We start from the raw sequence: 20,964 nt of genomic DNA on the forward strand, positions 1-20,964 counted from the left end.
CGTCATAGATAGTGGGAGGGATCGCCCTCCGAATTCCCGGCGCGCAGGCCCGCCCCCTGGTCCCACCCACGTATCAGAGCGCAGAGGGAGGAAACATCCAGCGTCCGCGCATTGATCGCCATGGTAACGGGACAAAAACATTGCCCCGGCCATGTGCGATCATGAGAACGGGAGGCCAAAAGCTCCAAAAGTGGGAGTGGCACATTGGCCCTCGTGTGCCGAGTGGACTGCTAGGGCACATACCGACCGTTCCTCCAGCGCAGCGCTGGTCCAGGAGCCAGATCCGCAGCATTGCAGAACACTTGTACCCAGGACTCTATGGAGGAAGAAGGGATATATAAATAGGAATCCACAACGGTGGAAAGGCATGGCAAAAGAAACACAGGAAAACGTGGAGGGAGCGGCAGATGGACATAGTAATGCCAATAACAAAGATTGTGTGTAAAATAACAAATAAAAAGAATAATAACCAGATTGTGGGCTGGTACCGACATGTATAGCAGGCATATGATATAATTAGAGCATGTACGCGTGACTGGATTGGAGTATCAAACATATATCCAACCTGATTGGCCTGAATTAATATGAAGTCTGATGATAACCAGCCTGCTCCTTTCACTAAAATTCAGATAGGAGATTTATGGCTTTCAGGGAAAACATGCGTATAACATTGATTCGTAGTTTGTAAAGATTTTACAAAAACTGAGGTGTGTTTACCTCGGACGGGTCCCACTCGGGTCCCCCGGAGGTAAAGCCCTCTAGGAAGGGTCGGAATGAAATGGCGTCATTCAAGCCAAGAGGCTTAGTAGCCTGTAGGTGATAGATCCATTTCTGTTCTTTCTGCAACAGAATTTTATTCCATTCCCCACCGCGTAACCCTGGATGGACACTATCCAGAATCAAAAAAGACACTCTGGGGAAACTTCCTGCATGGAACGTCGAGACATGTCTTCCCAGTGGTAAGCTGGGGTTGCAGGATTTTATAGCGGCTATGTGGCGGTATGCCCGCCACCACAACTCCTGATTAGTTTTGCCCACATAGTAGCATGCACACTCGCAAATCAACAGGTATACCACACCTATTGTTTTGCAATTTGCAAAGTGCTTGGAAGCATACTTGTGACCATTAGGTAGTTTGATGTTAGGTTTTATGTTCATGAACTGGCAGTATGGGCATCCGCCACACCGAAAGGTGCCAGGGCATTTGCAAGGATCACGTTTACCCACACCCCCCCCCCTGAAAATTCACTGGATACTAAATTATAACTGATAGATTTGGACCGCTTAAAAGTGAAGGAAGGTTTGTCCTGCACAAAGGGGCCAATGGTGGGGTCTAGTTTGAGGACATGCCAATATCTTTCAACAATGTTTTTTACGGTCCTATTTTGATTGGAAAATCTGGTTATAATCCAAATTGGGTTAGTTTTGTTACTCTTGGATTCTGAATTAAAAATGAGTGCATGTCTAGGTTTCAAACATGCCCGTCTGAAAGCCCTCTTTAGACATGTTTTGGAGTAACCACGTGTCAGGAGTCTCTCCCTTAACATGTCTGCCTCTCTTTTAAATATAATGTCATCAGTACAATTCCTCCTGACCCGTAGGTACTGACTGTAGGGAATCGAACGGATCAGAGGTTGGGGGTGAAAGCTGGTGGCATGAAGAATGGAATTCCCAGATGTCGATTTACGGTATAGGGAACTGGTTAGTGAACCATCCTGTTGCTTGTGGATGGTCACATCCAGAAAAGTAATCTCATGTTCATGGAATGTCATAGTGAAAGTGAGATTAAATGGATTGGTATTTCATTTTCGCACAAAGGTTTGGAGATTGTCCGGGGGGCCGTCCCAGACAAGCAAAATGTCGTATATGTACCGATGCCATATCACCACATTATCCATGTGGGGACGCGTAGATATGGACTGTTCCAACCAGCTTTCCCATTCACCCAGATACAGGTTTGGGTATGATGGCGCACAAGACGTCCCCATAGCGACCCCCTGTACCTGGAGGAAAAAGTCACTGTTGAACATAAAGTAATTGTGGTGCAAGATGAAATCTAGAGCATCAATCAGAAAATGTCTTTTTCCGTCACTCAGATGGGCATCACGTGACAACACATATCGAATGCAAGCCAGTCCTTTATCGGGAGGTATTGAACTATACAATGCTTCAACATCCAAAGCCATCAATAATGACTTTGGTGGAACATGGATGCTGTCTATGATCTGCAAGAGATGCATAGTGTCTTTTACATAACTGGGTATACTTAACACATATGGCCGCAGATGTCCATCTATGTATTGGCTTAATTTCTCCGTAAGGGAACCGTTGCCCCAAATTATTGGCCGGCCTGATGGTTTACGTATATCTTTATGCAGTTTGGGTAGAGCATAAAAAGTTGGGGTGCGGGATAAGGCAGTTCTAATGAAGTCATATTCCGATTTTGTGAGTAGATTTGCAGCATATGATTCATCCATAAGTCTGTAGAATTCCCTATTGAACTTTTCAGTCTTCTTAGATGAAATGACGTACCATTGTTGATTGGACAGTATTTTATTGCAAATCGCAATGTATTGATCGTTGTCCAATATAACAATGTTTCCCCCTTTGTCTGAGGGTTTTATGGTGATGGAGGGATTGGAGGCCAAAGTTTTTAGGGCTTCGCGTTCTTTGAAAGTGAGATTGTGTTGTTGCTTGGCAGTAATGTTAATCTTACGGATTTCACGGATTTTGCACGTCAATCGGACAAAGGCCAGCACGTTGGAATTCGTCTGAATTTCTTCCAGAAATCGGATGTTCGCCCAAAGACGATGTGTTGGTATATCCAGAAATTGGATGTCCGCCCAAAGAGTATGTGTCCAGCTGGAGTAGTGAGAGAAGCTGTCAGTCCAACCACTGAAGGAGACATAGCTTCCGAAACGTGTCCCGATTGGCTGACACCACGGTTGGACTGACAGCTCCTCTCACTACTCCAGCTGGACACATACTCTTTGGGCGGACATCCAATTTCTGGATATACCATCACGGCCACACAGGGCAGCCTGACGCCGGTCTCCCTGCACGGACTCCAGGCTCATCTTGATCCCCACCACAGCCGGCTTTCTTCTCCAACAAGGACTACCACACAGCTCCCAGTTCATTACAATCCACTTGCGGACTGTCATCCTCTCTCTCCCCCTCACCCGCTTGTGAGTTCCATTTGTTTTATATGGTATTTTACTTAATAAATTGTGCTACACTATGCCGGTTTGGCGCTTTCTTACCTTCCCTTCCTATTTTACAGATTGTGGATTTCCAGCCCACATATGAAAGCAGCCTTGCCAGCACCACAGTGTCAGCCATTTTCTACCAATTGACATTTTTATTCCTATACCTCCGGGAATAAGTATCTTTCCTTGTCAAAAGAAGTTTATTGAGTATACAATGTTATAAAGATACATAAAGTAAGTTTACAAGGATCTATAAAGTAAGCTCATTGTTTTACAGTAGGGTTTATATAGGTAAATATCATGAAATTTCAAATATTAAACATTGGGTTTAAGTAAACCTAAATTAAAGATATATATCATTTCCTTAGTTACTTTTGTAAGTATTTAAATGATTTATACCTACTATACATATTGTTTACAAGTAGAGTGTATATAGGTCAAATAAATTCTGATAATGAGCTTTAATCGTAAGGTGGAGAAAAGGAAAGAAAAAGAAGAAAAAGGGTTGAAAGGTAGAGGTATGGTCCACAAGGTTGTCCCGCTCGTCAGTTTATTATTCTTTTTAGTTCTCTTTGAAGCCTTAGAATGGGTGTCTCTGTAAGTCATTTAATCTGTTACCATGGCAACAGGACAGAGTCATTGAAGTTTGACAGGAACTGTTGTTTTATCCAAGGATGCCAAAGTTTTTCAAATTTTGGAATTTGATTTTGATCAATGGCTACCATCTTAGCATGGGACATTGTATTATTCATTCTGTGAATTGTTTCTGCTAGTACCAATGTAGGAGATTTCCATGCCTTGGCCACTGTTTGTTTTGCAGCTGTTATTAGTTGGATCATAAGTTTGAATTGAGAGAGTGTTAACCATTCCGGTTTTAGATTAAGTAAAGTTAAATATGGATCTGGTTGTATTATTTTTTTAAATATTTTAGATGCAATCACGAAGACTTCCTTCCAGAAGGTTTGGATTACTGGGCACGTCCACCATATGTGTAAATATGTGCCTATTTCTGGGCATCCTCGAAAACAAAGAGCTGAGGTATTAGGTGAATATTTTGCCACTCTAGCGGGTACAAGGTACCAGCGAGTTAGGACTTTATAATTTGTCTCCAGTGCTAAGATGTTGGGTGAAGATGACTTAGATGTGAGCCATATGTTAGACCAGTCCGTGTTTTCTAAAGTTCGTCCCAGGTCTTCCTCCCACCTCTGAACGTAAGAGGGTCTATTAAGATTTGCTACTCCATATAATTGATTATAAAGTGATCAAATTGTACCTTTAGCAAATGGATCTTTTGTACAGATTGATTCAAAAATGGATAATTGGGATAATGGTGTATCCCCCTTTAGGAATGGTGTATAGAAATTTTTGATTTGGAGATATCTAAATATCTCAGAGTTTGGTAGATCATATTTTTCTCTAAGCGATGGGAATGAAAGGAATGATTTAGATGTTATGAAGTCATTTAGTGTCTGAATGCCTGATGTTGTCCAAGCTTTAAAAGAATTTGGGTAGATCCATGCCGGATAAAAGGCCGGATTTCTGATAAAAGAAAGGAGAGGATTGTGTGGAGATTGTAACTGATATTTGGTTTTTAGTTTATCCCAGAGAGATAAGAAGTGTTTAGTTATGGGATTATGAATTTTAAAGCGGTCTTTAGGATCAAGCCATAATAAATTTGATATTAATAGAGGGTCATTTTCTGAAGCCTCTATAAATACCCATAATGGGATTTCCTGTTTTGCATGGTATTTGGACAGACTGGCCAAATGTGCTGCTCTGTAGTAGTTAGTAAAATTAGGGTATCCCAGGCCTCCTTTATTTTTGGGAAGATGTAGTGTGTGTATAGGTATACGTGGTTTAGAAGAGCCCCATATAAACAAAGTTGCTCTTTTTTGTACTATTCTCAAAAAATAGGAAGGAATTGGAATAGGGAGGACTCTGAATAGATAAAGCAATTTGGGTAGAATAGTCATTTTGATTGCATTAATCTTCCCTATCCAGGATAAAGGAAGTTGCGACCATTGTTTTATTAGATTTGTGATCTGTCTTAATACAGGAGGATAATTGGTTGAGAATAAGTCAGAATGAGATGCTGTTAAATGAATTCCAAGATATGGGATTGATTTTTCTGCCCATGTGAATGGGAGTGCAGCCCTAGCCGGGATCAATTCCATGTTTGTGAGTGAAATATTAAGCATTAGGCATTTCTTAGGATTAATCATAAGGCCGGATAGGGCTGCAAATCCATCAAGAGCTGGTATTAAGTTAGGACCAGAGACCTGTGGTGATGATAGAAAAAGTAATATATCGTCTGCAAATATACATAATTTGTGTGTAATACCTCCTACTTCAATGCCAGTTATAGTTTGGTTTGTTCTGATGTATTGGGCCATGGGTTCGAGTATAAGGGCAAATAATAAGGGAGATAATGGGCAACCCTGTCGGGTACCTCTTTCGATATTAAAGGCTTCAGATTTGTATCCAGCATATTTTATATAGGCTTTGGGTTTATTATATAATGCTTTGATCCACGTTAAAAAGTCGGGTCCAAAACCCCATTTTTGTAATGAATATTGCATATATTGCCAGGATACTGTGTCAAATGCCCTCTTAATATCGAGAGATAGAAAACATAAAGGGATTTTCCGTTTTTTAGCAATATGTGCCAATAACACTGCCCTGCGTATATTATCGCCTGCCTGTCTATTTGGCATGAAGCCTACTTGATCTCTATGTATTAATTTTCCTATAATGCTATTGAGGCGTTTTGCTATTATTTTTGCTAATAATTTAATATCGAGGTTTAACAGAGAGATAGGCCGATAATTCACACAGGAAGTATCATCAGAAAGGGGTTTTGGGATCATACAAACAATTGCCATTAGTGTTTCTTGCCGAAAAGAATGTCCGTCTAGAAGTTTGTTAAAAGTTTCAGTGAGAATGGGAGAGAGTATTTCTGAGAATGTTTTATAGTATAAAGCCGAGTAGCCGTCTGGGCCTGGTCTTTTGTTAAGTTTTAGGTCTTTTATGGCGTTAGCAACTTCATCTATAGTTATAGGCTCATCCAAACTGCTTTTTTGATTCTGAGATAACTCAGGTAAGGTTATTTTTGAGAAGAAGGATTCAGCCTCTGTAGGATTAAATTCATTGTTTGTCTTGTATAAAGTTGCGAGATGTGAGTGAAATTTATGGACTATTTTAACTGGATTACAAGTGTAAACATTTTTTGATAATTTCAAACGTATTGGTTTGAAAGATTTGTTAGTTGAATTTAATGCCCGAGCCAAATATGTACCTGGTTTGTTTGTATTCATGTAGAAATTGTGTTTGGAGCGTTTGAGGGATTTATCAACTAACTCAGTGAGAAATAGATCGTATTCCAATCTAGATTTTTTCAGATGAGATTTTGTACTCTGAGATGGATTATCTTGAAATGATATGTAGGTTGCATTAAAATTGAGTTCTAGTTTTTTTGCTAGATTTTTGCGTTCCCGTTTAAATAGTGCCATTTGTCTTTGTATTGTACCACGCAAGACAGGCTTATGAGCTTCCCACAGTGTTATTGGGGAGATGTCTGTTGTATTATTAATTGATATGTATTCCTTTAAAGCTTGTTCAATGGCCATCTGATGTGGAATAAGTATCTTTCAATACTTCTTTTTTAACCTGTTATATGACATTTTATCACTATAGGATGGGCACAGTGTCAGCGCTGTAGTGTCTTTTGGTCATGGCTCTAATAATTTTTTCTCAACTGAGCAAAATTCTAACTGTGAAGGTGGTTTTTGTTTAGGAAAAAATTCACAAAGAGTCATACATACTGTAATGAAATCTGTTTAATATGTCTGGGATCCCATTGTAATAGCAGGTCTAAATGAAATTTTAAAGGCTTTCAAATTAAATTTATTAACTCAATGATAGCAAGAAAGAAGGTTCTTGCTAGAATTTTCTTACGAACATTTGTATGAAATTCTACTAATGTATGGCCAGCTTAAATCTGCCCAAAGTCAGGGAAATTTCACCTTTAACAGTTGTCAACAAAGCAGGCATTCCCATTTGGAGATTTCCCCTGCACTCCTCTCCCTATAATTGTTGCTTGTCTAGACCAGCCTTTTTCAACCAAGGTCCCCAAGCACCCTGGGGTGCCTTCAGGTTTCTTCAGGGGTGCCTTAGCAAAATGCCTAAAAATTGCCCAAAAATTGTACACAAGCCAACAAATATACGAAGCCTGTCTTTTAGTTACACAAAGCAACATATTTTCATTGTCCACCATTACAACCTTACAGCTGCCAGTGTCCTAAAAACCAATGACATCATTGGTTGATGAGGAGGATGTCAGCTGCCTGCATAGTTTCCAATATTGCCCCTCCCCTGCTCCTCTTCATCAAAAATGGGGTCACATTAGCTGAGCGAGTAAACTGACGTAGAAGAGAAACGCTGAAATACATGTGGGTATATGTATTATCAGCAGGCAAATCGGGGACATTCCCTTGCTTGGATTATACCGTATTTGCACCCATTCTCTCTACACACTTAGGAAATTATTGACATCCATGATGGAAGCGCTGGTGAATGTAAATGTGGAATGAGCTGGGGGGTGACAGAAACCCCATGAAAGCAATGGATAAATCACATAAAATAAACAATTTACCCTCTCCAGAAGGAGACTGTGCAGAAGAGAATCCATTTTGGTCTAGTAGGATTTGTTATATTATAAATATTGTGAATTTTATTTGGACTTGGATTACCTATTAAAGAATGTATCACAGATATCGGGAAATTCAATCCAATCTGGCAAAAGTGCTTTATAAATTCAGTGGATAACCTGAAAGGTAAATGTTTGGTATATGAGCGTTGAATAATCTTTAAATTAATAATTTGCTGTTTTTTACATTTGCCATGTGGTTAAAAGTGAGAACTATTTACAATAACCCAGGTCATAAATATATGTTAATGGCTGACTTTACCAATGAAAATAAAAGGTATTAACTTGAAATATTTTGCAGTTGTCACTAGCTCCTGCTTCTGCCCCATTTACTCTACCATCTACTGCCCCGGGAGACATTCAGTCTACAAAAATATTTGATTATGAGACTGACCCACACAGGTAAACATCCAGAATTCATTTGTTTACAAATATAGAAGTTCAACCTACATTCACACCTGAGCAGAGCTTATTCCAAGTGATTTTGAAACTTTTTTTTAGGTTAGATTCATACTGTTGCGATCAGTTTTTTATCAAATTTTCAGTTTAAATTATGTAGTGCAAATTGGATGTGGTTTGCATATTCTATGGGGCCAAAATCTCACTGGAATCACACCAAAGTAGTACAGGAACCTTTTCCAAAATCATGCTGTGCTGAGTTGCATTGATGTGAATGGACACCATTGAAAACAATGTGATTTCCATTGTCATGCAATTCTGTGCAACTCAAGTCGCCTCTGAACTCGTATTAGTGTGAACGGAGCCTTAATGTTTTATGGGTATTTTACAAGCATCTTATAAGCTTTGTGTAAGTGTTTTTCCATGTGTCTAAAGGTTTAGACGGTTATTTTCTGAACTGGGCAAAGAAAAAAAATCTATAGGAGGAGAGGAATTTTTCAGGTGAAATTCATGTGTGCCACATTTGCAGGCACATACACTGAAATCGATGGTGGGAAAATGCCTGAATATGCTAAAAAGAAAATGTACTTTTTTTAGCCAAGGGCAGTGATGGTGAACCTTGGCACCCCAGATGTTTTGGAGCTTCTTTTCTGTGATGCTCAACTACACTGCAGAGTGCTCGAGCATCATGGGAAATGAAGTTCCAAAACATCTGGGGTGCCAAGGTTCGCCATCACTGGCCTACTGCATAGAGCAGAAGTTGGCTGTACAAATGTGAACAGGGACAATTTGAAAGAATGGGATTCTGCATGTGTAGTCAGGTGTAGGGAAACAAGTGGAAAAATGCTCAAGTGTGAATGGGGCTCATAGAAAGCTTTACCATGAACACAAATAAACACCCTCAATAAACACCGTCTTTCTTTTAACCAGTTATACTTTGACTGTGACAGTGACGGACTCAGGAAGATTGTCTGTAAACGGGAGTCTGATAGTCTATATAACGAACGTCAACGATGAAACACCATACTTCACTACGTATGTACTTTGGAAAAGAATGGCACAAAGCAGATTTTTAAAACAGAAAATTGTATTGTGGCATAGACATAATAAGAGATATCAACAGAAGTATCTGTTGGGACAATCTTTGTGAGAAAGCTAGGCATTTGTCAGAAATGGTTGCCTAAATATTTCTCCTAGTACTTAGTAAAAAGCCACTAAGCGTGCTACAGATACAGACTGTCCCTGGAATCTGTAAAAAGTGTCTAAGACACTTTTTAGAATTCCAGTGCGCCCCCACATGACAAATGTTGGTGTGGGCAACAGAATCTGGGGTACACACTGAGTGTGGAGGCGCACTGAGAGCAGAGTTTCCATACACACACTCCCACCTCAGTACAGCAGCTTTCCTTCAACACAGTTCTGTTACTGGGTGGGGCAGTTCTGTTACTGGGTGGGGCCTGATGGGGATTTACAGACACTAATTTCCTATCAGGTCCACTCCCTTTGTTATTGACAGCTGACATTGGGCAGATCTTTAGCCAATAGACAGCCTGCTATTGGTTAATTAATCCACCCACTGCCTGCTGTCAAATACAAGGTGTGTGTGGACCTGTTGGGGAACTAAAGTCTTAGCGTCCTCATTAGGCCCTGCCTACTGCAGCATCATTGGTTGTTAGGAGGTTGTCGGCTGTAAGGCCAACTGTGCCTTTAACAACCAGTGACAGGGAAGGAGTAGCAACTGCCAATATGCCGCTCTGCTACACTGCAGATAGGGATAGGCACTCTGCCTGTCTCTCTATGCCAATTAAGGAGGAACTCCAGTCAAAATGTAAAAATTAAAAGAAAACCTGTAGCAGTTATATATATTGTTAACTAGAATTATTTTAAACTATTCTGTGTTTACATGTGAAAGTGTTATTCATGCAGTGCTTAGATATAGTGTGAAGGCAGCCATTTGTAGTAAGGGCAGGTGAAGCCAGTGGCCGGTCTCTTCCTGGAACAGCTAGACACATGCTGCAATACATAGTAAACTGCTTCTACTCCACTCCCAACACCAGTCGCTGCTACACACAGTGAGCTGCTCCTCCACCACACTACACCAGCCACCGCTATGCACAGTGAGCTGCCCCTCCACCCCCTGCACTAGCTGCCGCTACATATAGTGCCAAAAAAAGACCTTATTTCTTAATTAAATTTCCCCCTGTGTTTAATGTGGGGTTCTTTACTCGTTTGAAAGTATGGTAACAGTTTTATATATGGGAAAGGGAATTTAATGGTATGCTGTTTTTGTTTATTTCAGAACAAACACATCATTTTCCATTCCCGAAGAGCAGAGTCCAGGAACTATCCTTACCACTATTACAGCAGTGGACCCAGATGCTGCTGGATTTGTTAATACACTGTACTACAGCATTACCACACCAAACCAGTATTTCTCCATCAATGAACGTAAGATCCTAACTGCATGTTTTCTCTATATATTCTACTAACATCTTTTTAATCAAGGCATAAATATCTTTTGAAATAAGGAATTCACAACTATAGCTAACAAATCGTACATAGCATTATACGGAATCAGCCAACCACTGTGGCTATGATATTGCACATGTCTTTTTTATTTCTTCTTGAAGACTGCCACCTTATCGTGCAAGAACTATTTGTCCAAGGTAGCTAAGAAAGGTAAACTGGTAACAGCTTAGTCTCAAAGTAGGGACACTCATGCCAGACAAATCAAAGGGCAGGGGTTATAGAAAACAGTCAGCAAAAGCAGAGGTGAGGGCTCTATACACACAGTGAGACAATCCTAATGTCAAATTGAATCCAAGTTCTTATATAAAGTTATGAAAGCTAAATTAATTAACTGTTCATTCAGTATTTACTGGTGAGGTTTGATGACAATCCGTTATTTAACCTAGGAAGATGCACTATTTCAAGCAAGAGGAACAGATTATTAAACAGGACAGAATCAGGAACATTAAGTAGAACCTGAAACTGGCTCTGTGCAAGACATAATAGAGGTTGTTAAATTCTGATAGTTTGGGCATACAGTATAAATTGGATAACTATAGACAGTCTGTCCACACAAGTGTGTGAGGTACATTGTGAGGAAACCTGAACAAGAAGGAGGTTAAATGAAAAAATAATATTGAAGAATCGGGAAGCAACCAGAGTATAAACTGCAATCAAGTAGGGATGTTGTTTACATATTTGTTGAATTGTCAAGGTTTTTTGCCAACCATTCTTAAAGTGTTTCTAAAGGCTGAAGGTTTTTACCTTCATGCATGCTGCATAAAGGTAAAAACTTTAAGTGCACAGCTCTCCCGTCAGCCCCCCCCCCCACCTGAGCCCGAGCCTGATCCAGTGATGCGCACAAGAGCCATTGGCTTCTGCTGCTGTCAATCACAGCCAGTGAAGAGGGAGCAAGGTTGGGGCCAAGCCACACTCTGTGTGTCTCATACATACAGAGGCGGCTCAGCAGCAAGCACGCACTCCCATAGCAAGCAGCTTGAACTGGGGGCACTCAGCAGGGGGGAGATGCTAGGAGCATTGGCATGGGACTAGAGAAGAAGAGGAAGATTGGGCTGCTCTGTGTAAAATAATCGCATAGAGCTGGTAAGTATAAAATGCTTTTTTTATTTTTTTAAATAAAAAGATTTGAACCTTTAGTGTCCCTTTAATTTAAACCCCAAAAATGTCAATTGAGTTCACTGTCTTGTGAATGGCTTCAGTTTTCTTATTTTAAATTTTAGTGACTGGTACAATCCAGATTGCAAAGACAATAGACCGTGATGTTGACCCGTTCAGGCTTAATCCAGTTATAACATTGGAAATCAAAGTTATTGATCGTCCAGGTACAGGCCAGGCAAACTCTACAAAAATAACCATCACCATTCAGGATATAAATGACAACCCACCAGTATGTGAAAAGTATGCATCCAGGTAAGACATTAAATAATGTATCATACTGCCTTTTGAATTAAGAAGAAGCACATGTGTGACTGTATACAAGTAGAGATATCTGTAACCATGTATCAGATACACTTTGCTCCCTTATTGTTACAGTTTTTATTACCAGACCTATTTAATAATATTATGGCTTTTGAAAATAGTTATGTAATAAGAAAAAAATGGATATTAATGATTTCCCAAGGAGGATGGTGTGAGCCACAACACCACTAAAAAATAAGTGACAAATATAATGTTGTTCCCTACACACTCCTCCATTGAGAGGGATGGAAGTGGCCCCTCTAATTAGTACAATTAACTTTATTGATGTGAATCTGTAAACAAAGCCGTGCTAGCACCTTCACCTTGGTACTGCAGTGGGTGGATCACTCATTGCTCACCTCACCGCTTTGCTAGTGAATAGGATGTTGTCCTGAGAATTTGCAGCTCTGTTACATTCTATCTAATTTAAATCATAAAAACAAAAAAGTCTTGTGTGTAAGAACTCATTCAACTCAGAAGGCTTCTTGAATTCCATTACAGAAAATTGAGTAAATATTTCTCAGAGGTTTTGTAAACGTCAAAGGTCCTCTGTGTCTCCGAAAAATTGGCCTTAAAGCAGAACAAAAGGCAACATTTTTTTATTTTTCACTTTGGATAGAGTAAGGAAGGGTTATAACCCTTGTCAGGTTTTTTTTGCCATCTGTGTCCCATTGAAGAGATTTCTCTTCACTTCCTGTTTCATGGCCTCTAACCCTTGGGTGCCACTAGGGTCACCAGAACTAGTGTCCCCCTTGGAAGATTTCCCCTCCATTATTGTTCTGGGGACAACCAAATTGTGGGGTTTTCTTTTACTTTCATTCTTGATGATAACGGTAAGGCACATACACTAAAAAAACTTACAGATGTTCCAAACCTTCTCCACTCTATCCAAAACTGAAAAAAAAAAGTTTTTCCCTTAGTTATACTTTAACATTTGTAGCAGTAACATTACTAAGGCAGCCCATACATTAGTCAGTTTTTCCCCCAGAATCACCCATCGACACATTTGAGATGCATAAGGGAGCCCGCTATGTCATAGTATTCTGACAGTGGGAAGACTTCCCCATCGTCAGAATACACTAATCAGCGTACTGATCGAGCGGGGAAAATCTGGCAGTGCGCTTGTACAGAAGTCAATCAGTAGATCGACTTCTGTACAACCACAGTGCCCATACATGGATCAAAATTTGTCCGGTCCCTGCTAAACTGGCTGAATTTAAATCCATGTATGGCCAGATTAAGCCAGAGCATATGCAGCTTGTAAGGGCTACATTTTTAAATAGGTAGTTGAAAAAGGTTCACAGGATATCTGGCAACTGAACACTGAAACCTTTTAATAACTGATTAACTGTTGTGATGTCATTACGGCCAACATAGGTTAGCCACTTGAGTATTGGACACTTTCACCCCCTTCCTGCCCAGGCCAATTTTCAGCTTTCAGTACTCTCACACTTTGAATGACAATTGCACGGTCATGCAACACTGTACCCATATGAAATTTTGATCTTTTTTTCACACAAATAGAGCCTTCTTTTGGTGGTATTTTTTTAAACAATAAAATGATTTTTATTGAGGAAAATAAGTTAATTTTAGTACAAATGAGCAGACTTAAACCATTTGACATGGTAAGTATAGTACAAAATGGAGTACAATAGCCAAAATTGACGATATGTCCAACATAAAACAAGAAATGCATACAATAATTACAGTATAGAAAGTGAGCAGTGATGTGTCGCACACAACATCAGGTTAAGACCCTGGACAAAAAAGACCAGCAAAAAGGGAGAGGGTTGAGGAGAAGAAGATAAAGCCAAGATAGCAAGGAGAAAGTAGCAAAGTGGCAATTACATTCTCAGCAGCACTCCCCTTATCTTTCTATGTAGAGAGCAAAAGACTACTTTACCTAGATACAGTTGCCCTTGTTTTGTCTAGAAGAGGGCAGTACTCCTCAGAAAAGTCTGAATATCCTGGACAGCAGAGTTAACCCTTACCTCTCAGACACCACCACTTCTGCTGGTCAACATTAACTAAATAGTGCAATTAGTGCAGCAGAAACCACACTTCACTAAAAAGATAATCAACACAAGTAATATAGTAAACAAAGGCAACATAGTAATACCTCATTAAGCATCTGCTTACACATGCTGTTTGTCTATGGAAGCACAGCTTGGGAGCAAGCCCGCAGGTATGCCACCATAGTAAGCAGCTTGCTATGGTGGCGCACACAGAAGAGAAGGCGCCAAAACTGCCAGAGGTGGACCCCAGAAGAGGAGGTTCGGGTCCGCTCTGTGCGATACCATTGCACAGAGCAGGTTAGTATAAGATGTCATTTTAGAAAAAAATTTTTTTTGACTTTACAACCACTTAATTACATTAAATAACATGCATCAGCCCATTAGGCCGGGCTTATTGACAAATCTTAAACTACTTTAGCCTACAGAAAGCAGACTACTCATTCCTAGCTGAAAAGGTCTCACTGCAGATTCAAAATGTATGTATAATTCATAACTACTGGGATGCTCAAATTACAGTAATAGGGTCGGCCTACCATCATTTTAACACTAGAGGAGAAGAGGGCGAAATCCTTTTTTATTTAGCCACACATAAAAGCATATCAAGCAAAGGCTTGTTTAAATCATGAAAGAATTAAATAAAATACTTACTGTGAACAGTGGCTGTTTCTGCTAAAATAAATGGCGTCAGAGATTTGCATGTAAAGATTTAACTGCTGAAATAACCGAACCCCAGTGTCAACTGTTCTTAGTCAGCTGTAGACATGTGCAGTTTGTTTAGTTCCGAATTGAAATTTGGACGAATTTTCAATTATTACGAATTACAATAGTAATAGTACCGAATTTAACCTAATCTGAAATAACGAAAAAAAAATTCGGACGAAATATGAATTTGAATTGTTTTTGAATACTTTTCGAATTCGAATAGTTTGAAAATTCGAAAAGTTTTAAAATCAAATAGTTTTAAAATTTTAATAGTTTTTTAATTCGATTAGTTTTCGAATTCGAATAGTCTTCTAATTTGAATAGTTTTCAAATTCGAATACTTTTCGAATTTTCAAAGACAACAAAATAGAATAGAAAATAAAGGAATAGAATAGAAAAAAATAGAATAGAAAAGAATATAACAGAAAATAAAAGAATAGAATATAATGGAGTAAAACAGAACAAAATAGAATAGAAAATAAAAGAACAGAATAGAATACATAAGAAAAGAATAGAATAGAAAAAAAAAGAATAGACTAGAATAGATAATAATAGAAAAGAAAATAATTTAAAAAAAAATAGAATAGAAAGAATATAACCATATCTCAAAATTCAAATAGAATCAATTTGAATTTGAATAGAATAGAAAAGAATAGATTCAATTAGAATAGAAAATAATAGAATAGTATAGAAAAAAAACAACAGAATAGAATAGAAAGAATATAACCATCTTCTGAAATTAGAATAGAATAAATTTGAATAGAAAAGAATAGAATATAATATAATAAACAAATAGAAAAAGAATACAATTAAAAAAACAATAGAATAGAATAGAAAGAATATAACCATTTCCCAAAATTCAAATAGAATTAATTTGAATTTGAATAGAATAGAAAAGAATACATTCGATTAGAATAGAAAATAACAGAATAGTATAGAAAAACACAACAGAATAGAATAGAATAGAAAGAATATAACCATCTTCTGAAATTAGAATAGAATAGATTAGAATAAACAAATAGAAAAAGAATACAATTAAAAAAACCAATAGAATAGAATAGAATAGAAAGAATATAACCATTTCCCAAAATTCAAATAGAATTTGAATTTGAATAGAATAGAAAAGAATAGATTAGAATAGGAAGATGTTTATATTCATTCTATTCTAATCTATTCTGTTGTTTTTTTCTATACTATTGTGTTATTCTCTATTCTATTCTACTCTATTCTTTTCTATTCTATTTAAATTCAAATTGATTCTATTTGAATTTTGGAAAATGGTTATATTATTTCTATTCTATTCTAGTCTATTGTTTTTTTAATTCTATTCTTTTCTATTCTATTTGAATTTCAGAAGACGGTTATAATCTATTTAATTCTATTCTTTTTTTATTCTATTCTATTCCTTTCTATTCTATTCCATTCTATTCTCTTCCTTTATTTTCTATCCTGTTTGTTCTGTTTTATTCTATTATATTCTATTCTATTATTTTCTGTTATATTATTTTCTATTCTATGCTATTTTTTTCTATTCTATTCCTTTATTTTCTCTTCTATTTTATTCTCTTTGGAAATTGGAAAACTATTTGAATACTTTTCGAATTAAAAAACTATTCGAAATTGTTTCGAAAACTTGCGAATCGATCTGAATTAGAAATTTCTAATCAATTAGAATACGAATAAACAAAACAAATTCCGAAAATGAATTAAACAGATTTAACTAATTTAACTAAATGAATTTATGTAAATAACGAATTGAAACGAAAAAAAACTAATTTTCTCGTTCTGCACATGTCTAGTCAGCTGGCACTTAGATTGTTGTCATGCAAGCTAAAGAAACTCTGTGCTGAGTGAGACTGATAGGGCTCTTTCACACTTAAATTTAAAAAGTTAAATTTTAAAGCAGCCTAAAAGTGCATTAATGCACCTATAGCAATAATGAGCATTTAAGATGTGTTGTACAAGCATTCATGTTGCGTCAGGCAACACTTCTCAAATGCCCTGTGTGTTGTTTTTTTTTTTACAAGGCTAAAATGGGAAATAATCACACAGGTCCGGGGCGGCCGCGGAGCGAATTAAAAAAAGTGTCCTGTGCGTGTTTGGGTCCCATTCAGGTGCAAATTCAGGCAAAAATTTGGACCTGATTCGCACCCGAACCAGTGAACAGACACGCGCCGGACCCCAGGTATGAACCCGCGGCCGCACATATGTGAACCAGGCCTAACTGACAAACATTGAAACCTACAATAGGAAAAGACAGATAGAGAATGACATTGTGATTGATTGCTGTGAGTCAAATCATGAAGCTCATTTGGAAAAATTCTGATAAAACAAATCTAGTGTGCTTCAAAAGGCTTAAGTAAATATAATACCAAATTTGGTATAATATACATTATGAGTAAACTTTAATATTGGTTAAAAAAGCATATTTATGTTTTTGTTTTTTTAACAGCGTGGCAGTTCCAGAGACTGCAACAAATGGGTCCCTTATATATGATCTTAGTAATAATGTGTGCACAGACATTGATGTGGACACACAAAACAATGTATTCAACTTTACTGGATTGTCAGGTCTTGGAAGCAATCAACTATTTCAACTTGACCCATCAGGATCTGGCAAAATAGTGGTATGATTTGTTTTCATGTTATGGGTAGGTAGTGGTAAACTGGCACTGGTAATTGAACTTATGTTGCGGTAGATCCATTCCTGACTGATACACATTTTTGTGACTAAATATGTAAAAGAGGAGAATTCTTATAGAAAATATTTATTTAGGGTGGAGTCAACTCATTTTTTTCATGTTTGGCAATACAGGATAGGTAGTGTGTAAAGCCAATATTGGATTAAGTGGTCAGGGCCCCTTACTGCAGCAGTGCTGATTATATTTCTCAATAAACACTAAGGCTCTGTTTCCACTATTGCAACCCCAAAGTCGGGCGATCTACAGTGCAACTTTGCAATGCGATTTTTAATGCGATGTCATGCGACCAGTGAAAACCACGTGAGAACAAGTCGCACTGAAGTTGGAACAAAGTAGTACAAAAGCCTTTTTTGGAGTCGCGCCAATTAGAACGAGGACCATTGAAATACATGGATTTTGACCTGTCATGCGACTTCACATGTGTCAAGTCGCACAACAACTCGCAGTAGTGGAAACAGAGCCTTAAAGCAGCAGGCAAATTGTATAAACACATATTTTAAATACCCGAATATCAGCAAGCCAGGCCTTAAACGCTGCCTGTAAAATAAAACAGCCATGCCACCAAACAAGTCAACATTTCTAATGACACTAATAGGATGTTTCTAGCACAAATCACAGCAGTAAAGTTATTCATAAAGGAAATCAAAGCATTTTTTAAAATTTTTTTTTTATTGCAATGCTACAAAGAAGTTTAGATAAAAAAAATACAAAAACATGACAAAGAAAAAAATGTGAACTGTAGGGAAAAAAAAACTAAAAAACTTTTGCTAAAAAAAAAAATATCTAAGGGAGAAGGGGTATGAGTTATTTGGGAAATATTAGGGTAATTCATGGTAATAAGGTTTTTAACCACTTGAAGACCAGGCCTATTCTAACGCTTCTCTCCTACATATAAAAATCCATATTTTTTTGCTAGAAAATTACTTAGAACCCCCCAAACATTGTATATTTTTATTTAGCAGAGGCCCTATAAAATGGTGATCAATGCCATTGTCACACGGTATTTGCATCAAATGCAATTAAAAAAAATTAAAAATACACTATTATTGAATTTTAATGCAAAAAAGCTCATAATATATATAACCCAATTTTTTGATAAAATATAAAAGATGATGTTATGCAGAGTAAATAGATACCTAACATGTCACACTTTAAAATTGCACACGTTTGTGGACTGACGACAAACTACAATACTTAAAAATCTCCATAAGTGAGGCTTTAAAAATGTTTACAGGTTACTAGTTTGGAGTTACAAAGGAGGTCTTGCATTAGAATTATTGCTTTCACTTTAACGTTTGCGTCAATACCTCACGTGTTTTGTGTGAGCACAGTTTACATATGCATGTGCAACCTACGTATGTGTTCGCATCTGCCAACAAGCATGGGGGGGGTGCTCTGAAAAAAATGTTAATCATTTATTTTATTAATATTTTTTATTTTTACACTGTCCATTTAATTTTTTGTGATCACAACAGTTGTAAATATCCCTTGTGATAGACATGACAGGAAATTAATAAGCATGACAGGTCCTCTTTATGGACACATCTGGGGTCTATAAGAACCCAGATCTCCTCTCTACTCTTGAAAGCATGAGACCAAAAAAAATGCAAAAACATTGAGCTGATTCTTTAAAAAAAATGGCAGTGCTTACTTCTGCCCTAACCGGAAGTTACCAAAGTTTTTGTTGCTTCCCGTATCAAACCCTACTTTCTGGTTTCAAAGTGTTTTTTTTTCTTATTGTAATCAGTAAGTAACTGGGGAATCTGTGGTAGATAGAAGAATCTTTGGACTTTCTGTGCTTAATGGGCTTCAAGATATATTTTGTCACATTTTTGACAGATCTCACTGAGAAAACGCAGTGCACTGCAAAACTTTCATCTGCTTGTCAAGCACACATTACGCAAAAATACGTTATCATTGGACTGTTGGTATTAGTAATGTTATTCATGCTTCAAAGCATAAATACATTTTTTTTTTAAACAGCAAACATATCATACTTACTTCCACTGTACAGCTCGTTTTGCACAGTGTGGCCCCGATCCTCGTCTTCTGGGGTCCCTCGGCGGCTCTCGTGGCTCCTCCCCACATCAGATAACCCCCTAGGAGAGGCGCTCTCCCGGTGGGTTACCGCTCCCAAGTCCAGCATTCGGCGTCCATAGCCGGCGAATGTATGGCCCCCCAGCGCTTGCTTCATTGGATTTGATTGACAGCAGCGGGAGCCAGTGGTTAAGCTGCTATCAATCTATCCAGTCAAGAACGAGAACCCCGGGCAGAGAGACAGCACATCCCCGTCGGGTCAAGTTTCAGAGCTCAGGTAAGTAAAACGGGGGAGCTGGGGGGCTGGTCACTGCCAGGTGTTTTTTCACCTTAATGCATAGGATGCATTAAGGTGAAAAAACACAAAGGTTTACAACCCCTTTAAGTGATCAGCATTGTCTTCCAGGTTCCATGCTGAGCAGCTGCTCTACTGCACAGTAACCACAGGGAGTTGCCTGTTGGCACAGGTGCTATTCACAAAACACCTTTCATTTTTCACAATCCAAGGTGTTCTCGGATTGGACTAGGCGGAGAGGCGGGGCAAAGCTGTTACAATCTCCAATTTGCCCAGTCAGAGAAAGTTTTGCATTCATTGAGAAAAAGGCGTTCTGTAAATAATGTCTGTGCTGAGTGAGTGACCCCCTGTGGTTACTATGCAGCAGAGAAGCTGCTAGGCATGGGACTCAGGAGACCACAGCGATCAATGCAGTATTGGTAACTACTACAGTGATTTCCAGCTTCTACAGGGGCCCAACAGGTACCGAATATGCAAACTTATGTTAATCCAAGCTGGACCAGTGTAACGCTATAATAATGTCTATACCTGGAATCAGGGCTTTTTTTCTCAAACAATAGGTGCTAGAACTCAACCACGACCCCCCAAAACCCCTCCACCCACACACACCCTCCAAATCACAACAAATAGTGGGTGTGGTCAGTCAAATTTCACAAACAGTAGGAGGGTCTTAAAGAGGCATTAAATACCAGGATTGCATTACATACAGAGTGCAGAATGTAAACACAGAAACCAGACTTCTTTGTTTACAAGTGATTTTCATGAGCAGGCCCCCCCAAGGGTCTGAGCCAAAGGTAGTGGAACTGAGTTCCACCAAGTTCCCCCTGAAAAAAAGCCCTGCCTGGAATTCAGTTTTAATCAGCTTCATGTTGTCTGTCTATGTGAATGTTATCATATATGAAAGTCAGCCTCT

General features: G+C 38.3%; 1 protein-coding gene across 1 annotated transcript in view; it reads left to right on the plus strand.

Moving 5' to 3' along the window:
• Positions 1-20,964, plus strand: part of CDHR3 (cadherin related family member 3) — a 97,984-nt gene that overhangs the window by 42,212 nt on the left and 34,808 nt on the right. Inside the window, exons 5-9 of the mRNA XM_073623551.1 lie at positions 8,216-8,316; positions 9,244-9,348; positions 10,613-10,761; positions 12,063-12,252; positions 17,470-17,644. Coding sequence (XP_073479652.1) covers positions 8,216-8,316; positions 9,244-9,348; positions 10,613-10,761; positions 12,063-12,252; positions 17,470-17,644 — 720 coding nt within the window. The remainder of the gene's footprint in view (positions 1-8,215; positions 8,317-9,243; positions 9,349-10,612; positions 10,762-12,062; positions 12,253-17,469; positions 17,645-20,964) is intronic.

This window comes from Aquarana catesbeiana, linkage group LG03 (genome assembly GCF_042186555.1).
Source record: "Aquarana catesbeiana isolate 2022-GZ linkage group LG03, ASM4218655v1, whole genome shotgun sequence".
In the NCBI taxonomy this organism is placed as follows: domain Eukaryota; kingdom Metazoa; phylum Chordata; class Amphibia; order Anura; family Ranidae; genus Aquarana; species Aquarana catesbeiana.